Below are 22,853 nucleotides of genomic sequence, written 5' to 3' on the forward strand. Positions count from 1 at the left end.
GTCCATTTCCTCCATAGATGCAGCCTGACTTTAGAGAAAGGGTGGAAAGGGGCCCTTCAGCCCACCGAGTCCACGCTGACCAGCGATCTGCCTCCACACACTAGGGGCATTTTTTACCAAAGCCAATCACCGTATAAACCTACACGTCTTTGGAGTGTGGGAGGAAGCCGGTGTACCTGCAACCGACATGGTCACAGAGAGAACGTACAGACAGCACCCATAGTCGTGATCAAAGCCAGGTCTCTGGTGCTATAAGGCAACAACTCTGCCACTGCACCACTGTGCTGCCCTAACTGTCTGACCCACTGAGTTCCTCCAGCACTTTGTGTTTTGCTCTGCTCCTTGCAAGTTACAGGTTTTTGCCTCTACTGCTTGAGGAACTGATTTGTGCCATGCCTATTTCCTTGTCCTGAACCTGGGTTAGTTTGAAGTCATAACAAAAGGGGTGGCACAGTAGCACCCAGGTGCAAAGGGACTTGGGAGAGCTGCTGCAGGATTCCCAAAAAGTTAATTTGCAAATTGAATCGGTAGTAAGGAAGGCGAATGGAATACTAGCATTTATTTTGAGAAGGCTAGAATACAAAAACAGGGATGTAATGCTGAGGCTTTACAAGGCACTGGTAAGACTGCATTTGGAGCATTGTGAGCAGTTTAGGGCCCCATAAATGTGGAAGGATGTGCTGGCGTTGGAGAGGGTCCAGAGGAGGTTTACGAGAATGATCCAATGAATGATAGGATGAACACATGGAGCATTTGAAGGCACTGGGCCTTTATTCGCTGGAGTTTAGAAGGATGAGGGGGACCCTCATTGAAACTTACTGAATACTAAAAGACCCGGATAGAGTGGATGTGGAGAGGATGTTTCCACCAGTGGAAGAGTATAGGACTAGAGGCCTTAGCCTCAGAACAAAAGGACGTACCTTTGGAAAGAAGATGAGGAATTTCTTTTTTGGCAAGTGGGTGGGTAGAATATTGATTTGCAGCAAGAACTCTAGTTGAATAAACAAGAACTTCCATGTGTGTAGGGCTATTGAATACATTTAAAAATCGTACTGAGCTTGAATGTGATGCATGAAATGCTAGTTAAACTCCGCAGCTGTCATTTAAGCAGGAATAAAAGTCTCTACCTTGTTAAAATATCACTGTACAAGGAATGTGCAGTGAAATTGCAATGAACAAAGCTAGTTGACTAGGTTTCTGGAGACATTAAGAAATGACGCTCGCTGGAATGTTGAGTAAATGTCAGTGCTGAAGGAACTAAACGGGTTAGGCAGCATCAGTGGAGGATCTAAGAAAGGGTCCAGACACATAACATTGTCTGCCCATTTCCTCCACAGATGTTGCCTGACCCGCTGAGTTGTTCCTGCATGACTAGAATTTGTGATTGCTGTTCCATATTGAAGGGGGAAGGAAGGGGTGATTGTTACTAATAAAATTTGCGAGGAATTATATTGAATGATAATTTCTGGAAAGCAGCCGAGGTTTTGGATACAGTAATTTCACATCTTTGTACTGGATGTGAACTGCACACCCTTTCTCCCCACCTCCAACTAAGATGAGATTGGGACCTTGAATATTCACTGCCAGCCTGTTTCTCCATTTGTGCAGGACTCCCAAATGACCATCACCCCACCTGTTGTAAACCAGTATAGCCCCCCTCATCCCCCCCCCCCCCCCCCCCCTTTTCCCCTCTGCTTCACTGAGAGATTGCAACCATCTTCTGACCATATTGGAAAAATTTAAACCTTGAAGTATTTTCTCATCTGAGATCAATTTCGCATCTAGTTTTTGTACTCTGTCTGTGCCTCTGTCTTTAGTCATTTTGATTGTGGTAAAATTCTGGTGTTTTTGATTTGTTTTTGCACCTTGCAGCATTTTGACTGCTCAGTCTATGCTTTAATGCCCCTAATAGAGGCTTGGAGTGAATGAGCATCAGTATTGATAGTGAGGAAAGAACATCTGAAGGAAAATGTGCTCCATTTTTTTAATAATGGGAGAATAAATGGGATAGAATGTTATCAGGATTTGCATACAATGCTCTAGGACAGTGGACTAGAAAGGCAGAGGATTACCTTGAAATTAAAACAAAGCTGGAACCACTCAGGAGGTCAGATAGGATCTTTAGAAAGGAAACATTAGAATTTGGGTTTTCATTTTGCTTATTCAGCTGCTGTGATTTTTTTGACTATCATGGAATTTTACTATTTTTCTTTAAAAGCAAAGTGGTGAGAATCATAGTGATTCAGCACCTTGGTCAGGGACAGCTCCTTTTCCCAGCTTTTAACCATAATATGGAGTGAAACTTCATTGGCTATAAAAGCTAGTTATACTGCTGATTACTGCATGCTCTACTTGATTTTAATTTTCTTGGGAAAGAAGATACTAATAAAATATATAATGTTTATGTATAGTATTATCTGATTAGATAGCATACAGAAGGGCAATGGTGGCACAGTGGTAGAATTGCTGCCTTGCAGCGCCAGATACCAGGGTTATATCCTGACCACGGGTGATGTCTGTATGGAGCCTATACATTCTCCTTGTGGGTTTTGTCTGGGTGCTCCCACATTACAAGTACAGGTTTGTAGGTTAATTTTTCTTTGGTAAAGATTGTAAGTTGTCCCTAGTGTGTAGGATAGTGCTAATTGTCCCTAGTTTGTAGGATAGGACACTAGGATTATCCCTAGTGTGTAGAATGCAATGCCGATCACTGGTTGGGGTGGACAAGGTGGGCCCACCAGCTTGTTTCCATGCTGGATCTCGAAACCAAATTAAAGCAATGTACCAGATTCAAATCGAGAACCTAAAGCTCTAAATACAAAATAAATTTGCCAAGATTTAAGTCCTGCATTATTTAGACGTTTTAATACTGCTGCCAACCAAAGGCTCCAAGTGAATTTGTTTTTCTATTTTGTTTCAAAAGCCACAGAGGACCTTATCAGTGGTGCTTTGTTACACAACAGGTCCTTCCATTCTTCAACGGATCATGTCAACAATGCATCATCTGCAATACATTTGTTGGAAAGGTGCCCAAATCCTCTGCAAAACAGTGCTGGAGGAACTCAGTAGGTCAGGCAGCATTTGGGAAGTGAATGGACAGGCGATGTTTCAGATTGGGAGCTGTCTGCACACCAATTGTTTTCAGTCTGAAGAAGGGTACTGAACAAAAACATAATTTGTCCATTCCCCCTACATATGCTGTCTGACCCACCGAGTTACTCCAGCACTTTGTGTTTAGCTCAAGATTGCAGACTCTGCAGTTCCTTATCTCTGCATGCCCAAGTCTGCCGATATTTGAAAACTAGCTTCAAGACTTTGACCATGAATTAAGTAAATGCTATGGAAGGATGGGGGGGGGTGGGGGTGGGGGGGGGGGGGGGGGGGGGGGGGGGGAGTGGGGTATGATGATAAGTAACTTCCAGATGAAAACAAAAAGTGTTTTTGAAACGTTGGTAAAAGCAAGGAGCAAATTCATGGGCTGGTTGGGAGGGCACAGAATTGGAAAATGCTATTTAATTCTGAAGAACAAGGTAAGACATTTGGAGGAGTGACCAGCCACAAAACACAACAAATGGGAAGAGTCTAAAGGAATAGATGCTGGCAGGAAACACACCTACAGATTCCAAGAGGAAGCTGGATTGGGTGGATAAGATGCTTCCAGTGGCAGAAGAGACTTGGATTTTCCAGTTAAGGAAAATAATGCAGGAACAGAGGTCTTATTTTATACTTTAGTAATTTATTACAAATAAGCTGAAAATACTCAACCATTCAGATAACGTCTGGGGAGATAGAAACACTTCATATTACAAGTTGGTCCCAGTATGTAGGATAGTGTTAATGTATGGGGTGATTGCTGATCGGCGCAGGCTTGGTGGGCCAAAGGGCATGTCTCCACATTGCATCAGTAAACAAAACCAAACCCAAGAGTCCCAACCCAAAATGTTGCCTATTCATGTTGCTCCATTGATGCTGCCTGATGAGTTATTTCAGCACTTTTTGTGCCCCCCTCTGGTCAATTTGTCATGCTGACGTTTGGCTCAAATCTTGCTGTGAAAGTTGGAACTGTGTTTCAATATATTTGCGACAAAATATATTCTGGCATTTGTTTAAACTAGTGAATTGCATTGCATTTGAGCTGAACTTTTTAAAGCATAATGGGTGGGGGGTTGGGGGGAGAGGGGAGAGAGAGACACTTCATTGAAATGTACTGAATTGTGAAAGGCCTGGATAGTGTATGTAGGGAGGATGTTTCCACAGTGGGAGAGTCTAACACTAGAGGCCAGAGCCTCAGAACAAAAAGGTGTTCATATCGAAAGGTGTTAAGGAGGAATATCCTTCGTCATAGGGTGGTGGATATGTGGAATTCATTGTCACAGACAGCTGTGGAGGCCAAGTCAATGGGTATTTGTAAGGTGGCGATTGACAGATTCTTGATTAGTAAGGGTGTCTGGGGTTATGGGATGAAGGCAAGAGAATGGGGTTGAGGGAAAGATAGATCAGCCATGACTGAATGGTAGAGTACACTTGATGGGCCGGACGACCTATTTCTGCTCTTAGAACTTATGAACGTCAGAAGATATGAAAATGAACTGCAGGCATTTTTAGTCATCATTCTCTCCAGCTGCATGATGAGGTGGTGTTGGTGGCTTTCATTAATTTTAATAACAGCAGGCATTATTAATGACTTTTTACAAAGGCAGAGCTTTGAAATGTATCAAGCATTTCATTGCTAATGTTCATGTACAACCAAGGAACAGCACTCTGCCCTATATGGTTGGCAGAATGTGACTTGTGGCTTGATAGCGGGTTCTGCCTTGAGCTGATAATTGTAGCTCTTTGTTGTACTGCTGGCTTTCACCAATAACTTTTGTAAAACAAAGGATCATGGAATCATCCATGATGTGGGCAGAGACCATTTAGCCCATTGAGTTTGTGCCAGACTCAAATGTTTAGTTTTGCCACCTCTCAACTCTTGGTCTGTAGCTGTGTAGGTTACAATTCACCAAGTTTGCAACCAGGTACCTCTTAATTAGTATTGAGGATCTGTATCCATGCTGTTGAGTAGCTTGTTCCTAAGTGTCAATACTCTCTGGGTGGCAGAAGTCTCACAGTGGAGAGGATGGTTCCACTAGTGGGAGAGTCTAGGACCAGAAGCCATAGCCTCCGAATAAAAGGACGTAGCTTTAGAAAGGAGATGAGGAGGAATTTCTGTGGGATTCATTGCCACAGACGGCTGTGGAGACCAAGTCAATGGGTGTTTTTTAAATGTTGATTGACAGATTCTTAATTAGTGAAGGTATCAAGGGTTATGGGGAAAAGGCAGGAGAATGGAGTTGAGGGGGAAAGATAGATCAGCCATGATTGGATGGTGGAACAGACGATGGGCCAAATGGCCTAATGCAGCACCTCGAACTTTTGAACATATGAGCCTGGGCAGTTTAGTTTAGAGACAGCATGGAAACAGGTTCTTCAACCTACTGGGTCCATGCCAACCAATAATCACACCGTCACAATAGTTCTGTATTATCCCACATTTGCATCCTACGCACTAGGACAATTTAGAGGCCAATTAACCTACAAAACAGCACGCCTTTGGAATGTTTGAGAACATTGGAGCATCTGGAGAAATCCCACGCGGTCTCAGGGAGAACATACAAAACTCCACACTCCACACTGACCCTTAGTCAGGATCCTGGGCTCTGAAGTTTTGAGATGGCAACTCTACTGTTATACCACTGTCTTTATTTGTAAACATTGGCTCCTGGTACTAGAATCTCCCACAAGAGTACACTATCTCTGCCTTGCATCCTTCTGAAAGTCAACTGGAACACTTTGTTTTTTCCCCCCCCAGAGGTTGACTACCAGAGAGAACTTTGAGCTGCCACGACAGATTTTGGTGGACAGGTTGAGTTGTGTTTCCTGGTTCAGCAGTTCTGGGCTCGAAGGGAACTGAGCACACTTCCATGTACAATGACAAGCTAGGGAAGGACAAAAATCCACTATCATCATATCCCCTCTCAAGTGATGCACCAATATGCTTGGTCTGGCAAAGCTTCTCCCCAATCTCCTTTGAGCTCCATCTACACCCTGCTGCCACGGTAAGGCCACCCACATAATCCCTCTTCTCCTCTCTCCCATTAGGCAAATGGTACAGAAGTGTGAAAGTGCACACCTCCAGATTCAGGGACAGTTTCTTCCCAATTGTTATCAGGCAACTGGACCATCCTATCCACAACTAGGGAGCAGTCCTGAGCTACTATCTACCTCATTCAGTTTAGTTTATTGTCACGTGTACCGAGGTACAGTGAAAAGCTTTTTGTAGCGTGCTAACCACTCAGCAGAAAGACAATACATGATTATAATCAATCGATTTAGTGTATAGATACATGATAAGGGAATAACGTTTAGTGCAAGGTAAAGCCAGTAAAGTCCATCAAGGATAATCTGAGGGACATCAAGAGATAGTTAGTAGTTCAGCACTGATCTCTGGCTGTGAGATGATGATTCAGTTGCGTGATAATAGCTGGGATGAAACTGTCCCTGAATCTGGTGGTGCGCATTTTCACACTTCTATACCTTTTGCTTGATGGGAGAAGAGGGAGTGGCCAGGGTGCGACTCATCCTTGATTATGCTGCTGGCCTTGCCGAGGCAGCACGAGGTATAAATGGGATCAATGGAAGGGAGATTGGTTTGTTTGATGGTCTGGGCTGCGTCCACAAATCACTGCAGTTTCCTAGTCCTTGATGGAGCTGTTCCCAAACCAAGCAGTGATGCATCCTGATAAAATGCTTTCTATGGTGCATCTGTGGAAGTTGGTGAGAGTTGTATGGCTCATGCCAAACTTCCTGAGCCTTCTAAGGAAGCGGAGGTGTTGGTGTACCTTCTTGGTCATTACTTCAATATTGGAGATCCTTAGACTATCTTTACTCGACTGCATCATGCTCTAAACTATATTCTCTTTATTATGTACCTGCACCAAGTGGATGGCTTGATTGTAATCATGTACAGTCTTTCTGCTGACTGGTTAGCATGCAACAAAAGCTTTTCACTGTACCTCTGTGCACATGACAATAAACTAAACTTGAAAAGAAGATACTAAAGTTAGCGTTGAGTAGAGTGGAGACCAGTGTTCATTCATGACTACGGGTGATGTCTGTTCAGGCTTTGTACGTTCTCTCCGTGACCTGCATGGATTTGCTCCGGGTGCTCCCACACTCCAAAGACATACAGGTTTGTAGGTTCATTGGCTTTGGATAAATTGTAAATTGTCCCAAGTGTGTGTAGCATAATGTTTGTGTGCGGGGTGGACTCGGTAGGTCAATGAGCTGGTCGGTGCGAACTCGATAGGTCGAAGGGCCTGATTCTGCGCTGTATCGCTAGACTAAATAAACCAAGTCCCAACTTGGGTCATGCAAGAAGTCCTTCGTCTCATTTTAATGAAACGTTTTTTTGCAATAAATGGATTAGTCGTTCGTTTGTTTGATTGTGATCAATTAAAGACTGCTGCTCTAGCGCCTTTTATAATACTTTTTGTAGCTGAAGGCATTGTATTCAACTTGTATACTTGGCAGTTGCAGGTTGGATGTGTCGGTCTGAAGATGTTCTCTATTTTTCTTTTCACAGGGCGAACGTTGCTGGAAAAACTATTTGGCCAGCAGGAAAAAGTGCAGCTTTCGGGCGAACACGAAGCCGAGATGCTTTGCTCCCGTATTCTGGCAATGGGTTTGCTACTCCCATTTGGCAACTGTTTCAGAGAACAGTTTTATGGAGAAGCACCACAAACCACCACTAGATTTGACGTGAGTTTTATTTTTCATCCTGTGTATGATCTTTACGTTTCTGGTTTGAAGTTGCTTGGATATGTATCTTCTGATCCTATTCTTTGCATTTGTAAGCTGATGCTCTGGTTTAAAAACAACCAGAAGCATTTTGATACACTCACACTGTTAGAATTATTATTGAACATCCATTTCTGAATGCGCAGACACCTCAACCAACTGAATGTGGAATTGTGTACCCATTGCCCTCGCCACCAATATTGTTTCATGGCCTTTGACTCCAGCCTTCTCCCGTGGCAAGATTTGACACTGACATTTTTGTACGTTTGGTGGTTCTTTGGGAGTTGTGTATTGATAGTGCCTTTAATGCCTTTGCTACCTCAGGATGTAATTCATGTCAAAACCATTTTAACCTCTTGATCCCCTGCGTGCCCTCACCTCTGACCCCAGTGTCATTTTGCTCCCTGTAAATTTGCAACACATCAAAACTTTGCTCTGCTTTTCCATCTCTTGCCCGTCCTGTCCGCCAGTCACATATGTCTGCTGGAAAGAGGTCCTGGTTTAACACAAGCGTGATGTTTTAAAGACTCTTTTTTAAATCCCTCCATGGCCTTGCCCTCCACTGTCTCTGTATACTCCTTCAGTGCTATAACTTTTCAACCTTTCTATGTTCCTTTTTATCTCTGGGATCATGATCATACTCAATGTCTCTTCATTGGACCTTTGACTGCCAAGGCCCCAAATCTGGAATGCTCTCTCATAAACTGCACTTCCTCCAATTAGATGCTTTATAAAAGCTCATCGTTACTAAACTATGGCTCGTCTGGTGTAAAGTCCTCTGTTGTTTGGCGTTTGATTTAGTTGATGCCCCATGAAACGTTGAGTTTAGGTTCATTGATTTATTCGTGTACCGAGGTACAGTGAAAAGCTTTTTTATGTTGTGATATCCAGTCTGCGAAAATATTATATTACAATCGAGCCGTCCTCGGTGTACTGATACATCGTAGTGTTTTATGTTGTTTTGAATGTCACGTCTGTGCCTTGATGTGCCAGTGGGTGGGCAGATGAAAGGCTGTCAAGTTTTATAAATTACTGTGTCACCAGATTGAAGAGTGCATGTTATGATTATGTCGCTGCGTGTGTCTGAGTATACATGTTGTCAAACCTCTAGGGTTCTCCATTAATGGAAGATTATCTTTCTGGACATTGGTGACAATCCTGTGAGCAAAATTGTACGGGTATTTTATTTTTTTTTCCCCCCATTTGCTTTGAAACCTTTTTCTGTTTTGGAACCATCAAGTAGTGGGGTAGAGATGTAGGGGCAGCAAATCTAGATGTTAGAGGTAGAAGTGCAGTCCAATCTGGTTAGTTTAGTTAACATCATGTGTACCATGGTACAGTGAAAATCTTTTGTTGCGTGTAAACCTGTCAGTGTAATGATTATAAATGCTTACAATTAGGCTGTCCACAGTGCACAGATGAAGAGTAAAGGCTGTAAAGTGTAGTGCTAGATGAAGTCCTATTAAAGATAGTCAAAGGGTCTCCAATGAGGTAGATAGTAGCTAAGAAACGCTCTAGTTGTTGATAGGGTGATTCTTTTGCTTGATAACAACTGGGAAGAAACTGTCTCTGAATCTGGAGATAAGTATTTTCACACTTCTGTACCTCTTGCCTGGTGGTAGAGGGGAGAAGAGGGAGTAACCAGGGTGAGACTCATCCTTGTTTTATGTTGGTGGCGTTGCTGAGGCAGCGTGAAGTGTAGATTAAGTTATTTAAGGGAGTCAATCTCTGTCCTGCCCACTCCCCTGACATCATTCTGAAGAAGGGTCTCGTCCTGAAACGCCACTCATTCCTTCTCTCCAGAGATGCTGCCTGTCCCGCTGAGTTACTCCCGCATTTTGTGTCCACCTTCAATTGAAGGGTGGTTGGTTTTTGTGATGGTCTGGGCTATGTCCACAATTCTCTACTATTTCTTGTGGTCTTGGATGTAGCCGTTCCCAAACCATGCTGTGCATCCTGATAACACCTTCTATGACCTGCAGAAGTTGGTGAGAGTTCTTGTGGACGTGTCAAACTTCATATGCCTGCTAGGGATGTAGAGCCATTGGTGTGCTTTGTTGGTCGTTCCTTCGATATAGGTGGTCCAGGACAAGTTTCTAGTGATATTTACTGGTGGGGAATATATGTGTCTAGAATCTGTGGTGAACCAGTCATGATACACCTTCCGGTTTCTCGGCGTCCTCATCTCCGCTGACATCTCCTGGACAGACAACATCACAGCGGTTATCAAGAAAACTCAGCAGCAGCTGCACTTCCTGAGGGTCCTCAGGAAGCACAACCTGGACTCCAACCTGCTGCTGACCTTCTACCGCTCGTCCATTGAGAGCCTGCTGACATACTGCATTACAGCATGGTATGGCAGCTGCACCATGGCAGACAGGGAGAGGCTTCAGAGGGTAGTTAGGGCAGCACAGAAGACCTCTCCCCTCTCTGATGGACGTTTACACCTCCCGCTGCCTCAGCAGGGCGAAGAACATCATCAAGGACAGCTCCCATCCTGCATTTGGCCTGTTCGACCTGCTGCCCTCAGGGAGGCGCTATAGGTGCATCAGAACAAGGACAAACAGACTCAAGAACAGTTGCTTTCCAAAAGCCATAACCTCCCTGAACTCACACATGTATTGACTTCACAGCCAAACCCCCGGACTTCCATCTATCCACCTACTGTAATTTGTACTGTAACTGCAATTCATTTTTTATTTCTTTAATTATGTGCAATATTCCATACTGTATATAGGAATCCTATTAATTCACTGTATTCATCCATTGTCTTTTTATAGATATGTATATAGCGCCGCAGAACTGTGCACCTTATCTCCCCCCCTTTGTTTTGTTTTTGTTTTTGATTAATTACATGTCTGCACTGACTAGGAGCTGCTTTTAATCTCAATGTACATGTGTATAATGACAATAAAATGGCATTCATCCATTCATTAAGTTCAAAAAAAATAATACAATGATTAACATTTTGTTCACTTACCACATGGAAAATTACATAGAATGGTGGCTGAAAAGACCAAGGTTTCCATCCATTTTAAAAAGAGAGAAATTATTTGTGATAAGTGATGTCTAAATTATGTGTAATTGGTTCCAAATGAGTTTATTGATTTAACAACATAATTTGGATAGTACTTGGGAAAGAGACAAAATGCTGGAATAACTCAGTGGGTCAAGCAGCACCCTTAGAGAATGTGAATAGGTGACATTTTGGGTCGGGACCCTTATTTGGACTAGTACTTGGGTTTGAAGTGGAAGATAAGCAATTGATGCACCAGTCTCCCTCATAGTAGTTAGGAAATGGAAAATTGAATTTTGTGTACTTCTGTTTGCCCCAATGATTTGTCAGGCAAATGGACAATGGAGACAATTCCTTGAAACTGGCTCTTAGGGAAGGATAGATTGGCATTAATCAAAAAAATATTGTCATGGGTCACATCTCAATGGGATCAGTCTCCAGTGGGAACCACATTACTCATGTCAGTAATTGTCAGCCACCTAAACATTCATTCAATGAATGTTAGCATTAGATGTAGATGGACACAAAATGATGAAGTAACTCAGTGGGTCAGACAGCATTTCTGGACAAAATGATGGGTGACATTTCGGTTTGGAGCCCTTCCAGAACAAGGGGGTCAGTTTAAGGAAATCTTTTAGGACCGAGATGAAGAAAACATTTTTCACACAGAGTTGTGAATCTCTGGAATTCTCTGCCACAGAAGGTAGTTGAGGCCAGTTCATTGGCGATATTTAAGAGGGAGTTAGATGTGGCCATTGTGGCTGAAGGGATCAGGGGGTATGGAGAGAAGGCAGGTACAGGATACTGAGTTGGATGATCAGCCATGATCATATTGAATGGTGGTGCAGGCTCGAAGGGCCGAATGGCCTACTCCTGCACCTATTTTCTATGTTTCTATATTTCTTCAGACTGCTTTATTAAATTACATGTTCTGGTCTGAGGAAAATGTACAGTACAGTTTAAAAAAAAAAAACAGTTGAGATTATGGATGGGGAAGAACTAGACTTTGGACAAGAAGTTTCGATTTTGTCACGTGTACTGAGGCACAGTGAAAAGCTTTTGTTTGCGTGCTATCCAGTCAAAGAAAAGACTATACATGAATGCAATCAAGCTGTTCAAAGTGCACAGATAATGGGTACAACATTTAGTGCAAAATAAAGGGAAAGGTAGTTCTGATAACTTTGAAGAAACAAGGAATTGCAGATGTTGGTTTATGCAAAAGGATACAGTGTTGCTCAGTTACTCCAGCACTTTGTCCTTTTCCCAATAACTTTGAGTTGCACAGTAAAACCAGTAGAGGGCAGTCTGGTGCATAAACAGGGGTTCATTATGTTGACTTGGTATGTTATGCTGGGCAGCCTGTGACAAACTCTATAGCACAGTTCAGGACTCTGCAACTGTAACTTTGCAGCAGGGCAGATGAACAGAGCGAGAAGGGGCTTTGCATTCTGAGAAAATACAAGTTCAGTTTAACTAGTCAGCCAGACTAATGAGGGGGCACAATAAACTGCAGACACTGGACTCTTGAGCAAATTACAAAGTTCTGGAGGAACTTGGTGGATCCGGCAACATCTGGGGAGGAAAATGGTCAGGCAAAGTTTTGGGTCGGGGCCCTTCAATCTAATGACCCAAAATGTCTGTCTATTTCCTTCCACAGATGCAGTCAGACCCAAGTTGCTCCAGAACCTTGTGATTTGACCAAGATAAATAAATAGCTTTAGCAATCTGCACTATTATTGTTTTCGTGGCACTATTATTGACTAATTATTTATTGACTAATGTTTTGTATATGTATGTATGTGTGTGTTTAGTATTTTGTTTTATTGTTTAGTACTATTTTTGCATATGTTGTGCTGCTGCAAGTAAGAATGTAATAGTTTTGTTTTGGGACATAGATGACAATAAAGCACTTGACTTTTCCACAATGTGTGGAGTGACAATTGCTGCTGAGCATTTGTTGTTTCCATTTTATAAATTGTGCCCCCTGTTCATTTTAATCCATACACGATTCGGGCCAGATACAAAAATGTGATCTGCTGGGTATTTGACAACACTTTATCCAATTGTTCATCATGTCTTAGCTCTGCAATGTCCAGTTCCCCTTGTCTCCTTGCCTCTCTTTTAAAGTGCTGCTTTACTGTAATATGTTGCTGTACAGAGGGAAGGCCTATTTGGGAGATGCTATTTATTACCATCAGAATGAATACTTCCAGTCACCACCTTCCCGATCTTCACAGGTTCTGACTCATCCTGTGCTTCCAGCAGTTTCTGTTTTTGGCTATTAAACACATGTTGCTTTCTGTGAAGTGCCAGTGTAAGCTTGTATCTTAATCTTGGGTGATTCCCCAATAAATTCTATTTGCAGGAAACTGGTATGGTGTTGGCACTGTGGGAGGTGAGTACATAAAGAACATAGACCAGTATTACACAGGAACAGGTTCTTCAGTGCATAATGTCTGTAATAACCATGATGCCAATTTAGTGTCAGCAGACACAGGCCCTTCTGCTCACCTTGTCCATTTAAACTGTACATTTACTTGCATGTAGCCTATAATCCCTCAATGCCCTGACTGTTCATGTGTCCATCTAAAGGCCTATTTGGGAGATGCTATTTGTTACCACCATAACTTACCATTCAGCTTGTGAAGCTTTATTGTACTAAATCATGAGAGGAATATATTGGGTGGACGCAGAGTCGCTTGTTCAGAGTAGGGGAATTGAGATACCCAATCTAACTGTTCTCGGCTAGTTAATCCAGCAACTGTTGTAGAAGTGGAAATACAAATTATGGATCGAAATCAGGGTGCAAACAAAGCTGCCAATCTAATGGGAGACATTTAGCATTTGTGATGCTTAGGGGCATGTTTTTAATAATGTCCCCATCTGCCAAACTAAGAATAAAATGGTAATTTATACTGCACAAATAGTCAATCTAGGATTTGTGGCGTCTTGTGTCGACATGGGGAATTGCATAAATCTACATACATTGAATAGTTTTTCATGCAAATGTGTCAATGCAGGCTACAAAGTCGCATTAGACCATTCATATTAGTGGATGTTTCTGATGTTTATGCGTTCAAACCTAGCGTCCATCTGTTTAGACATGGAATTTGTTGCAACAGAACATAAGTTCATACGTTATAGGAGCAGAATGAAGTTATTAGGCCCATCACGCCTCCATTTAATCATGGCTGATTTGTCTTTCCCTCTCAACCCCATTCTCCTGTCTCCTCCCCATAATCCCTGACACCCACACTAATCAAGACTCTATCAACCTCTGCCTTAAAAATATCAATTGACTTGGTCTCCAAAGCTGTTTGGGTCAATGAATTCCTCAGATTCCCCACCCTTGAGGCAGTGGATATTAGGAAGCAAAATCCTTCTTTAAGGGCAGAAGTAAATGTAGCTGGAAAGGCCAGATGTATCCTATCTGCTCCAGTTGCCCTTTAAGGTAATGAAGACATGCCACCTTGTATTTCTGCAGTGTGTGTCATGTAAGAACTTTGACACAATTGTTGATATAGTTCTAAAAGCTTTAGTTTGTCATGTGTGCTGAGGTACAGTGAAAAGGTTTGTTGATGCTTCCTATCCAGTCGGCAAGGTGTCGCAGTGGCACAGTAGAGTTGCTGCCTTATGCTCCTGTCCCACTTGGGAAACCTGAACGGAAACCTCTGGAGACTTTGCGGCCCACCCAAGGTTTCCGTGCGGTTCCCGGAGGTTTTTGTCAGTCTCCCTACCTGCTTCCACTACCTGCAACCTCCGGGAACCGCACAGAAACCTTGGGTAGGGCGCAAAGTTTCCAGACGTTTCGTTCAGGTTTCCTAAGTGGGACAGGGGCATTACAGTGCCAGAGATCCGGGTTTATCCTGACTACAGGTACTGCATGTACGGAGTCCGTTTCCATGCTGTTTCTATAAGCTAAACTAAGCATAGAATGTCACTTGCAAGTGGTTAGGGGCTCTGAAGTAAACTGAATTTGCTTTCAAGAATAAAGCAACAGGCTAATTATAGAATTCTAGGAATTCATAATCGAGGAAGAAATAGCTCATCATTTAGTGAGACTTAACATAGTCAAACTAGATCAACATGGTTTCATGAAGAGTAAATTTGTTTTAACAAATTTGTTATAGTTCTTTGAGAATGTAACAAGCAATGTTGACAGCAGGGTACCTGTATTTGGGTACTCTGGGTGACCTTTGTAAAGGTGCTACATAGGTGAGAGTACAAGAGGTCATGGCCATAGGGGAAATGTGTTGGTGTGCATTGATGATTGATTATAGCATTGAAGGTAGAGTTGGTTAAACTGGTTCCCATCAGACTGGATGGATGCAACTCATGGAATGTCATTAAGATCTCCAAGGAAATAATTTGTCATCTTTCCACGCTGCAAGTCTCTGACTATAACCAATCAGTATGGTCTCCAATTTACACCTGTAGAAGTTTGTGTATTTTGCAACTTGCTTCTGGTAATAGTGTGTAGAACAAATATGTAGATACAAAGAACTGCAGACACTGGTTTATACCAAAGATAGATTGCATAGTTCCTTTGAAAGAACCAGCACAACGCAATGAGCTAGTGGCTTCCTGTTATTTAATATTCAACAATGCAAATTGGCAATGGGTGGGTGGGCTCACTGCACAAGGAAAACTTTAGTAAAGTAAAAATATAAATGTTGGAAGTCACTAATAAAAGCCGCGTCCTCACATTAAGTGGCGGGTATATCAGTGACGGGGTGTATCGTCTGCCCTCGGTTTCTGGTGTTGACTGATTTTAATTTGAAATGGCAGTAATGGCTCTCCCACTGGCGATGTGTTTACAAGCTTGGTTACACATAATAATTGTGGCATTTGGTGCTAATGCACTGTATAGCCAACAGGATAGCAATGAGGCATGCCAAAGTTCCTGAAATTATACAAGCCAAAGCAAATTCCTGTGGTCAGGTTGAATTAAGTTATTTCAAAACGTTGAACAGACTTTGTCGTAGATTTGGTTATTTGTTTATGCATTGGAATGTGAGGAAAATCTTGAAATGATTTAAGTCTAGTGGGAGAATCTAGGACCAGAGGCTCTAACCTCTGAATAAAAGGATGTACCTTTAGAAAGGAGATGAGGAGGAATTTCTTTAGTCAGAGGGTCGTCAACCTGTGAAATTCATTGCTGCAGTCGGCTGTGGAGGCCAAGTCAATGGATATTTTTAAGGTGGAGATGAGTTAAGAGGGAAAGATAGATCAGCCATGATTGAATGGCGGAGTATACAGGATGGGCTGAATGGCCTAATTCTGCTCCTGGAACATGAACATGATAGGCAGGATGGTACACAAAAATGCTGGAGAAACTCAGCGGGTGCAGCAGCATCTATGGAGCGAAGGAAATAGGTAACATTTCGGGCCGAAACCCTTCTTCAGACTGATAGGGGGCGGCAGGGAGAAGGAAGGAAAAAGGAGGAGGAGGAGCTCGAGGGCTGGGGGATGGGAGGAGACAGCTCGAGGGCTAAGGAAGGGGAGGAGACAGCAAGGGCTAACAAAATTGGGAGAATTCAGTGTTCATGCCCGCTGGATGCAGGCTCCCCAAGTGGAATATGAGGTGCTGTTCCTCCAATTTCCGGTGTTGTTCACTCTGGCAATGGAGGAGACTCAGGACAGAGGGTCGGATTGGGAATGGGAGGGGGAGTTGAAATGCTGAGGCACCGGGAGGTCACGAAGGTTCTTACGGACCGAGCGGAGGTGTTCGGCGAAACGATTGCCCAAACTCCGCTTAGTCTTACCGATGTAGATCAGCTGACATCTAGAGCAGCGGATGCAGTAGAAGAGGTTGGAGGAGATACAGGTGAACCTCTGTCGCACCTGGAACGACTGCTTGGGTCCTTGAATGGAGTCGAGGGGGGAGGCAAAGGGACAGGTGTTGCATTTCTTGCGGTTGCAATGGAAAGTGCCCGGGGAGGGGGTGGTACGGGAGGGAAGGGAAGAATTGACAAGGGAGTTGCGGAGGGAGCGGTCTTTGCGGAAGGCAGACATAGGGGGAGATGGGAAGATGTGGCGAGTGGTGGGGTCCCGTTGGAGGTGGCGGAAATGGCGGAGGATTATTTGTTGTATGTGACGGCTGGTGGGGTGAAAGGTGAGGACTAGGGGTACTCTGCCCTTGTTGCAAGTGCGGGGATGGGGAGAGAGAGCAGTGTTGCGGGGTATGGAAGAGACCCAGGTGAGCCTCATCTATGGTGGAGGAGGGGAGTCCCCGTTCCCTGAAGAATTAGGACGTTTCAGATGTCCTGGTGTGGAACGCCTCATCCTGGGAGCAGATGCGGCGTAGGCGGAGGAATTGGGAGTAGGGGATGGAATCCTTACAGGAGGCAGGGTGGGAAGAAGTGTAGTCTAGATAGCCATGGGAGTCAGTGGGTTTGTAGTGGATGTCGGTCAGGAGTCTATCACCTGCGATGGAGATAGTGAGGTCAAGGAATGGTAGGGAAGTGTCGGAAATAGTCCAGGTGTATTTCAATGCCGGATGGAAGTTGGTGGTGAAGTGGATGAAGTCAGTCAGTTGTGTGTGTGTGTGGAGGAGGTGGCCCCAAAGCAGTCGTCGATGTACCGGAGGTAGAGTTCGGGGATGGGGCCCTGGTACGTATTGAACAAGGATTGTTCGACGTACCCGACAAAGAGGCAGGCGTAGCTGGGGCCCATGCGTGTGCCCATAGCTACACCTTGTGTTTGGAGGAAATGGGAGGAGTCAAACGTGAAGTTATTGAGGGTGAGGACCAACTCCGCAAGGCGGAGGAGAGTGTCAGTGGCTGGGTATAGGTTGCTCCTCTGGTCGAGGAAGAACCAGAGGGCTTTGAGGCCATCCTGGTGGGGGATGGAGGTGTAGAGTGACTGGACATCCATGGTGAAGATGAGGGGGTGGGGGCCTAGAGAATGGAATGCGCGGAGGCGGCGGAGAGTGTCTGAGGTGTCTTGAACATAGGTAGGAAGGGATTTGACCAAGGGGGATAGTATGGAGTCAAGGTATGTGGAGATGAGTTCGGTGGGGCACAAACGAGCAGAGACAATGGGTCTTCCGGGACAGTCAGGTTTGTGGATTTTGGGGAGAAGATAAAAACGGGCCGTGCGAGGCTGGGGAACGATGAGGTTGGAGGCTCGGTCGGGCAGGGCGTGGGAGTTAATGAAGTCAGTGGTGGTGCTAGAGATGGTGGCCTGGTGCTCGTCAGTGGGGTCATGGTCCAGGGGTAAGTAGGAGGAGGTGTCCGAGAGTTGGCGCGTGGCCTCAGCTTTGTAGAGATCGACGCGCCAGACTACCACGGCACCTCCCTTGTCAGCTGGTTTGATAACCCAATCTTGGTTGTTGCGGAGTGTTTCGATGGCAGTGCGTTCAGGGGCGGAGAGATTGGAGTGAAACGGGGAGTGGAGAAGTTGAGGCAGTTGACGTCGCGATGGCAATTTTGGATAAAGAGTTCCAAAGCCGGGAGGTTACCGAGGGGGGTTTCACGAGGAGGGGGTGCGTTGGAGACGGGAAAAGGGGTCATCAATGGGGGGGGGGGGCGAAGACTCCTTCCCGTGGAAGTGCGCTGTGAGGCGGAGGCGATGGTAGAAGAGCAGGATCTTTTGTGCTTTGCCTTAAATAGCTCACCTTAATTGTTAGAATATGATATATTTGTACTTCACACCAGAATCAAAGTAATGTATTAATCCTAATTCTATTATTTTGTTACGCATGTAAAATTCTTGCTGTAATTTTTGTTTGATAGCTTCCATTATCACACGTCAGCAAGCTTTTCAAAACTTTGGTTCAGCTGCATTTCCAGTCACCCCATGACAGGAGGATTGGGAGGCTTGAAGAGGTTGCGGAAGTGGTTCATTAGGATGATGTTTAGATTAGTGTATTATCTCCAAGTTTGCTGATGACAAAGCTGGGTGGCAGTGTGAGCTGCGATGAGGATGCTGAGATTGTAGGGTTATTTGGATAGGTTGGGTGAGTGGTCAGATGCAGTATAATATGGATACATGTGTGCTTATCCACTTTGGTGGGAAGAGCAGGAAGGCAGATTATTAACTAAATGGTAGACACAAAATGTTGGACTATCTCAGCGGAACAGGCAGCATTTCTGGAAAGAAGGAATGGGTAACGTTTCGGGTCAAGACTCGTCAGGCTGATTATCTGAATGGTGTCAGATTAGAAAAAGAGGAGGTACAATGAGACCTTGGTGTACTTGTACATCAGTCACTGAAAGTAAGCATGCAGGTAGAGCAGGCAGTGAAGAAAGCTAATGACATGTTGGCCTTCATTGCGGGAGGATTTGAGTTTAGGAGCAAGGAGATCCTACTGCGGTGCTACAAGGTCCTGGTGAGACCGTGCCTGGAGTATTGTGTGCAATTTTGGTCTTTTAATTTGGGGAAGGACATTATTGCTATTGAGGGAGTGCAGTGTAGCCTCAGCAGGTTAATTCTTGCGATGGTGGGACTGACATATGATGAAAGAATGGGTCGACTGGAATTCAGAAGGATTAGAGGGGATTTTTTTAAAGTATAATATTCTTAGACAGGCTAGATGTAGGAAAAATGTTCCTGATGTTGGAGTCCAGAACCAGGGGTCACAGTTTAAGAATAAGGGGCAGGCCATTTAAAACTGAGATGAGGAAAAATTTGTTCACCCAGAGTTGTGAATCTGTGGAATTCTCTGCCACAGAAGCCAGTGGAGGCCAATTCACTGGATGTTTTCAAGAGTTAGATTTACCTCTTGTGGCGAAAGGAACCAAGGGATATGGGGGAAAAAGAAGGAGCGTGATATTGCTCGAAGGGCCAAATGGCCTACTCCTGCAACTATTTTTCTTTGTTTCTATAAAGGAAAGCTTCAACAAACTTGGACTGAATTTTCTGGAGCATGTCTGCTTGTCTTCATTACAACATGCCTTCTCTACAACTGTCTGGTTATGTTACTTATTCTGGGGAGATGTATACTTGGACTCGAGAACCCTCTGTACAACACTGTTAATGCGCCAAAGGTCCTGTTTCCATGTTGGATCTTTAAACTAAACCTTGCATTTGACTGTATTAAACTCCATCAGCCATTTCTGTACTCGTATCTGTAACATCTCTATTCTGCTGTATCCATGTACGACCAGGCATTAATGCTGCTCCACCTGAATTGTTGACTTTTGATGCAATCTGAGGTTGGTGACTAAACCATCTAATATTTAGCCTTGGGTCGTTTATTTTTGAATGCATTGAAAATAAATCAAAGTAAAATTTCAGTTTGATGCTATGCTGATAAATGAAACACCGTTTTTTTTACAAATGACAGCTATCCAACTTGCAGCATGCTGTATGTGGGTATGAAAATCAATGCAAACATCACTAATTAACAGCTTTCCGATCAATCTCTGCCCATTGAAGTAATGCATTCATTATCAACAATTTTTCAGTGACTTTCATACATTTTTTCTTGGAGGTTAGACAATAGGTGCAGGAATAGGCCTTTCGGCCCTTCAAGCCAGCACTGCCATTCAATGTGATCATGGTTGATCATCCCCAATCAGTACCCCGTTCCTGCCTTCTCCCTATATCCCCTGACTCTGCTATTTTTAAGAGCCCTATCCAGCTCTCTCTTGAAAGCATCCCGAGAACCTGCCTCCACCGCCCTCTGAGGCAGAGAATTCCACAGGCTCACCACTCTGTGTGAGAAAAAGTGTTTCCTCGTGTCCGTTCTAAATGGCTTACTCCTTATTCTTAAACTGTGGCCCCTGGTTCTGGACTCCCCCAACATCGGGAACATGTTTCCTGCCTCTAGCGTGTCCAAACCCTTAACAATCCTATATGTTTCAATGAGATTCCCTCTCATCCTTATAAACTCCAGAGTGTACAAGCCCAGCTGCTCCATTCTCTCAGCATATGACAGTCCCGCCATCCTGGGTATTAACCTTGTAAACCTACGCAGCACTCCCTCAATAGCAAGAATGTCCTTCCTCAAATTAGGGGACCAAAACTGCACACAAAACTCCAGGTGTGGTCTCACTAGGGCTCTGTACAACTGCAGAAGGACCTCTTTGCTCCTATATTTGATTCCTCTTGTTATAAAGGCCAACATGCCATTCGTTTTCTTCACTGCCTGCTGTACCTGCATGCTTACTTTCATAGACTGATGTACAAGAATAAACAACTCTTTTTGTTCTGTCGCTCTTGCAACAAGAATTTAGACTGGTTTAATTTAAGAATATGATGCAATGCCCCAGTTGCTGTTTTGCACAATAAATAATTGCTTAATGCAGAAAATCGTTTTTCCTGGAGGCAATCTGGAAAATTTGCTTCAATTTGCGGAACAGGCCCCTCGACCCAACTTGCCCACACCGCCAAAACATATCCTACCTGCACTAGTCCCATCCACCTGCATTTGGCCCATGCCACTCTGAACCTTTCCTATCCATGTAACTTTTCAAATGTTTCTTAAATGTAGTGATAGTGCCTGCCTCAACTACCTCCTCCAACCACCCGTTCCATACACCTACTACCCTTTGTGTAAGAAATTACCCCTCGGATTCCTATTAAATCTTCCCTCTTCCCCAAAGTGTTCTTGAATTCAAAATCTGTGTGAATGTACGTTTGTTGCGTACTCTGCTTTTCAAAGTAAATTTGCCTCTTAAAATATTGTTACTGTTGTCTGTCAAATCACTGGATAGGTGGAATCTCGAACTATCTTTAATTGGCCTTTACTATAATTTATCTTGCATCTTGCACTAAATGTTATACCTTTCATCCAGTTTCTGTACCCTGTGAACAACTTTATTGTAATCATGTATAGTCTTTCCACTGACCGAAAGCTTTTGACTATACCTCAGTATATGTCACAATAAACTAAACTAAGGGTTTTAGTCATTGAGTCCATTGTTATTTCATAACAATGTATGTGTAGTATCTTCATGTGGGAAGCACGTCGGTTAACATGCTTCAGTAAATTGCCCCTGGTGTGTAGGATGCAAAAGTGAGATAAAACGGAACTAGTTTACAGGTCTGAAGAAAGGTCCTGACCCAAAACTTCACCTATCCATTTTCTCCAAGATGCTGCCTGACCCGTTTAGTTATTCCAGCATTGTTTATATATCCACGATGGTTGGTGTGGACTCGGTGGGTGGGAGGACCTATTTTCATGCCGTATCTCAGTTCCTTCACGGCACAGTGATACTGCTGCTGCCTTACAGCACCAAAGAACCGGGTTCGATCCTGACCTTGGGTGCTATCTGTGTGGAGTTTGTATGTTCTCCATGTGACTGTATGGATTTACTCCGGGTGCTCTGGTTTCCTCCCACACTCCAAAGACCTGCATGTTTCTAAGTTAATTGGCCTCTGTAAATTGCCCCTTGTGTGTAGTGTATGGGTGATCGTTGGTGGGCCGAATGGCCTGTTTTCATGCTGTATCTCTAAACTAAATTTATCAGATTTATATACGTGCTTTAAATTATGTTGCTTTACAAATAGTCTTGTATTAAGGTGCCTAGGAGTCATTTAACTTGCCCACGTTCAGGTGATTTGGAGGCAGACAAGGGTATAAGAAAAGTCATTCAGACACATGAGCCCGCCCCACCATTCAATTTTATTAAGGCAGCAATTCCCCAGGTCTGGACTCCTATTGTCTGTTCTTCATTTTTAATTTATTCACTTCTGTGCAATTATCCTACTCCTCCAAATCCTCCAGGGTAGAAAATGCCAAAGATTCACTAACACCTGCAAAAAGAAATGTGAACCCATCTTTACAATGACTGTTCCCCTTATGGCCCTGTAAATAGCCTTTGACCAATAATCACCCATTCATGCTAGTTCTATGTTATCCAACATTGGCATCTTACACACCTGGGGAAATTTACAGAAGCCATCTAACCTACAAATCTGTACGTCTTTGGAAGGTGGGAGGAAACCGGAGCACCCGGAGTAAATCCACAGGGCCACGGGGTCTGTACAGACATCACCTGTAGTCCAGATCGAACCCGGGTCTGTGACGCTGCCACTGTGCCGCTGGGTT

General features: G+C 43.9%; 1 protein-coding gene across 1 annotated transcript in view; it reads left to right on the forward strand.

Annotated features, from left to right (window-relative positions):
* fmn2b (formin 2b) overlaps positions 1-22,853 on the forward strand; it is a 359,438-nt gene that overhangs the window by 3,982 nt on the left and 332,603 nt on the right. The window contains 1 exon segment of the mRNA XM_055639562.1: positions 7,625-7,800. Within this exon segment, the coding sequence (XP_055495537.1) occupies positions 7,625-7,800 (176 nt within the window).

This window comes from Leucoraja erinacea, chromosome 8 (assembly GCF_028641065.1).
Source record: "Leucoraja erinacea ecotype New England chromosome 8, Leri_hhj_1, whole genome shotgun sequence".
NCBI classification, from domain to species: Eukaryota; Metazoa; Chordata; class Chondrichthyes; order Rajiformes; family Rajidae; genus Leucoraja; species Leucoraja erinaceus.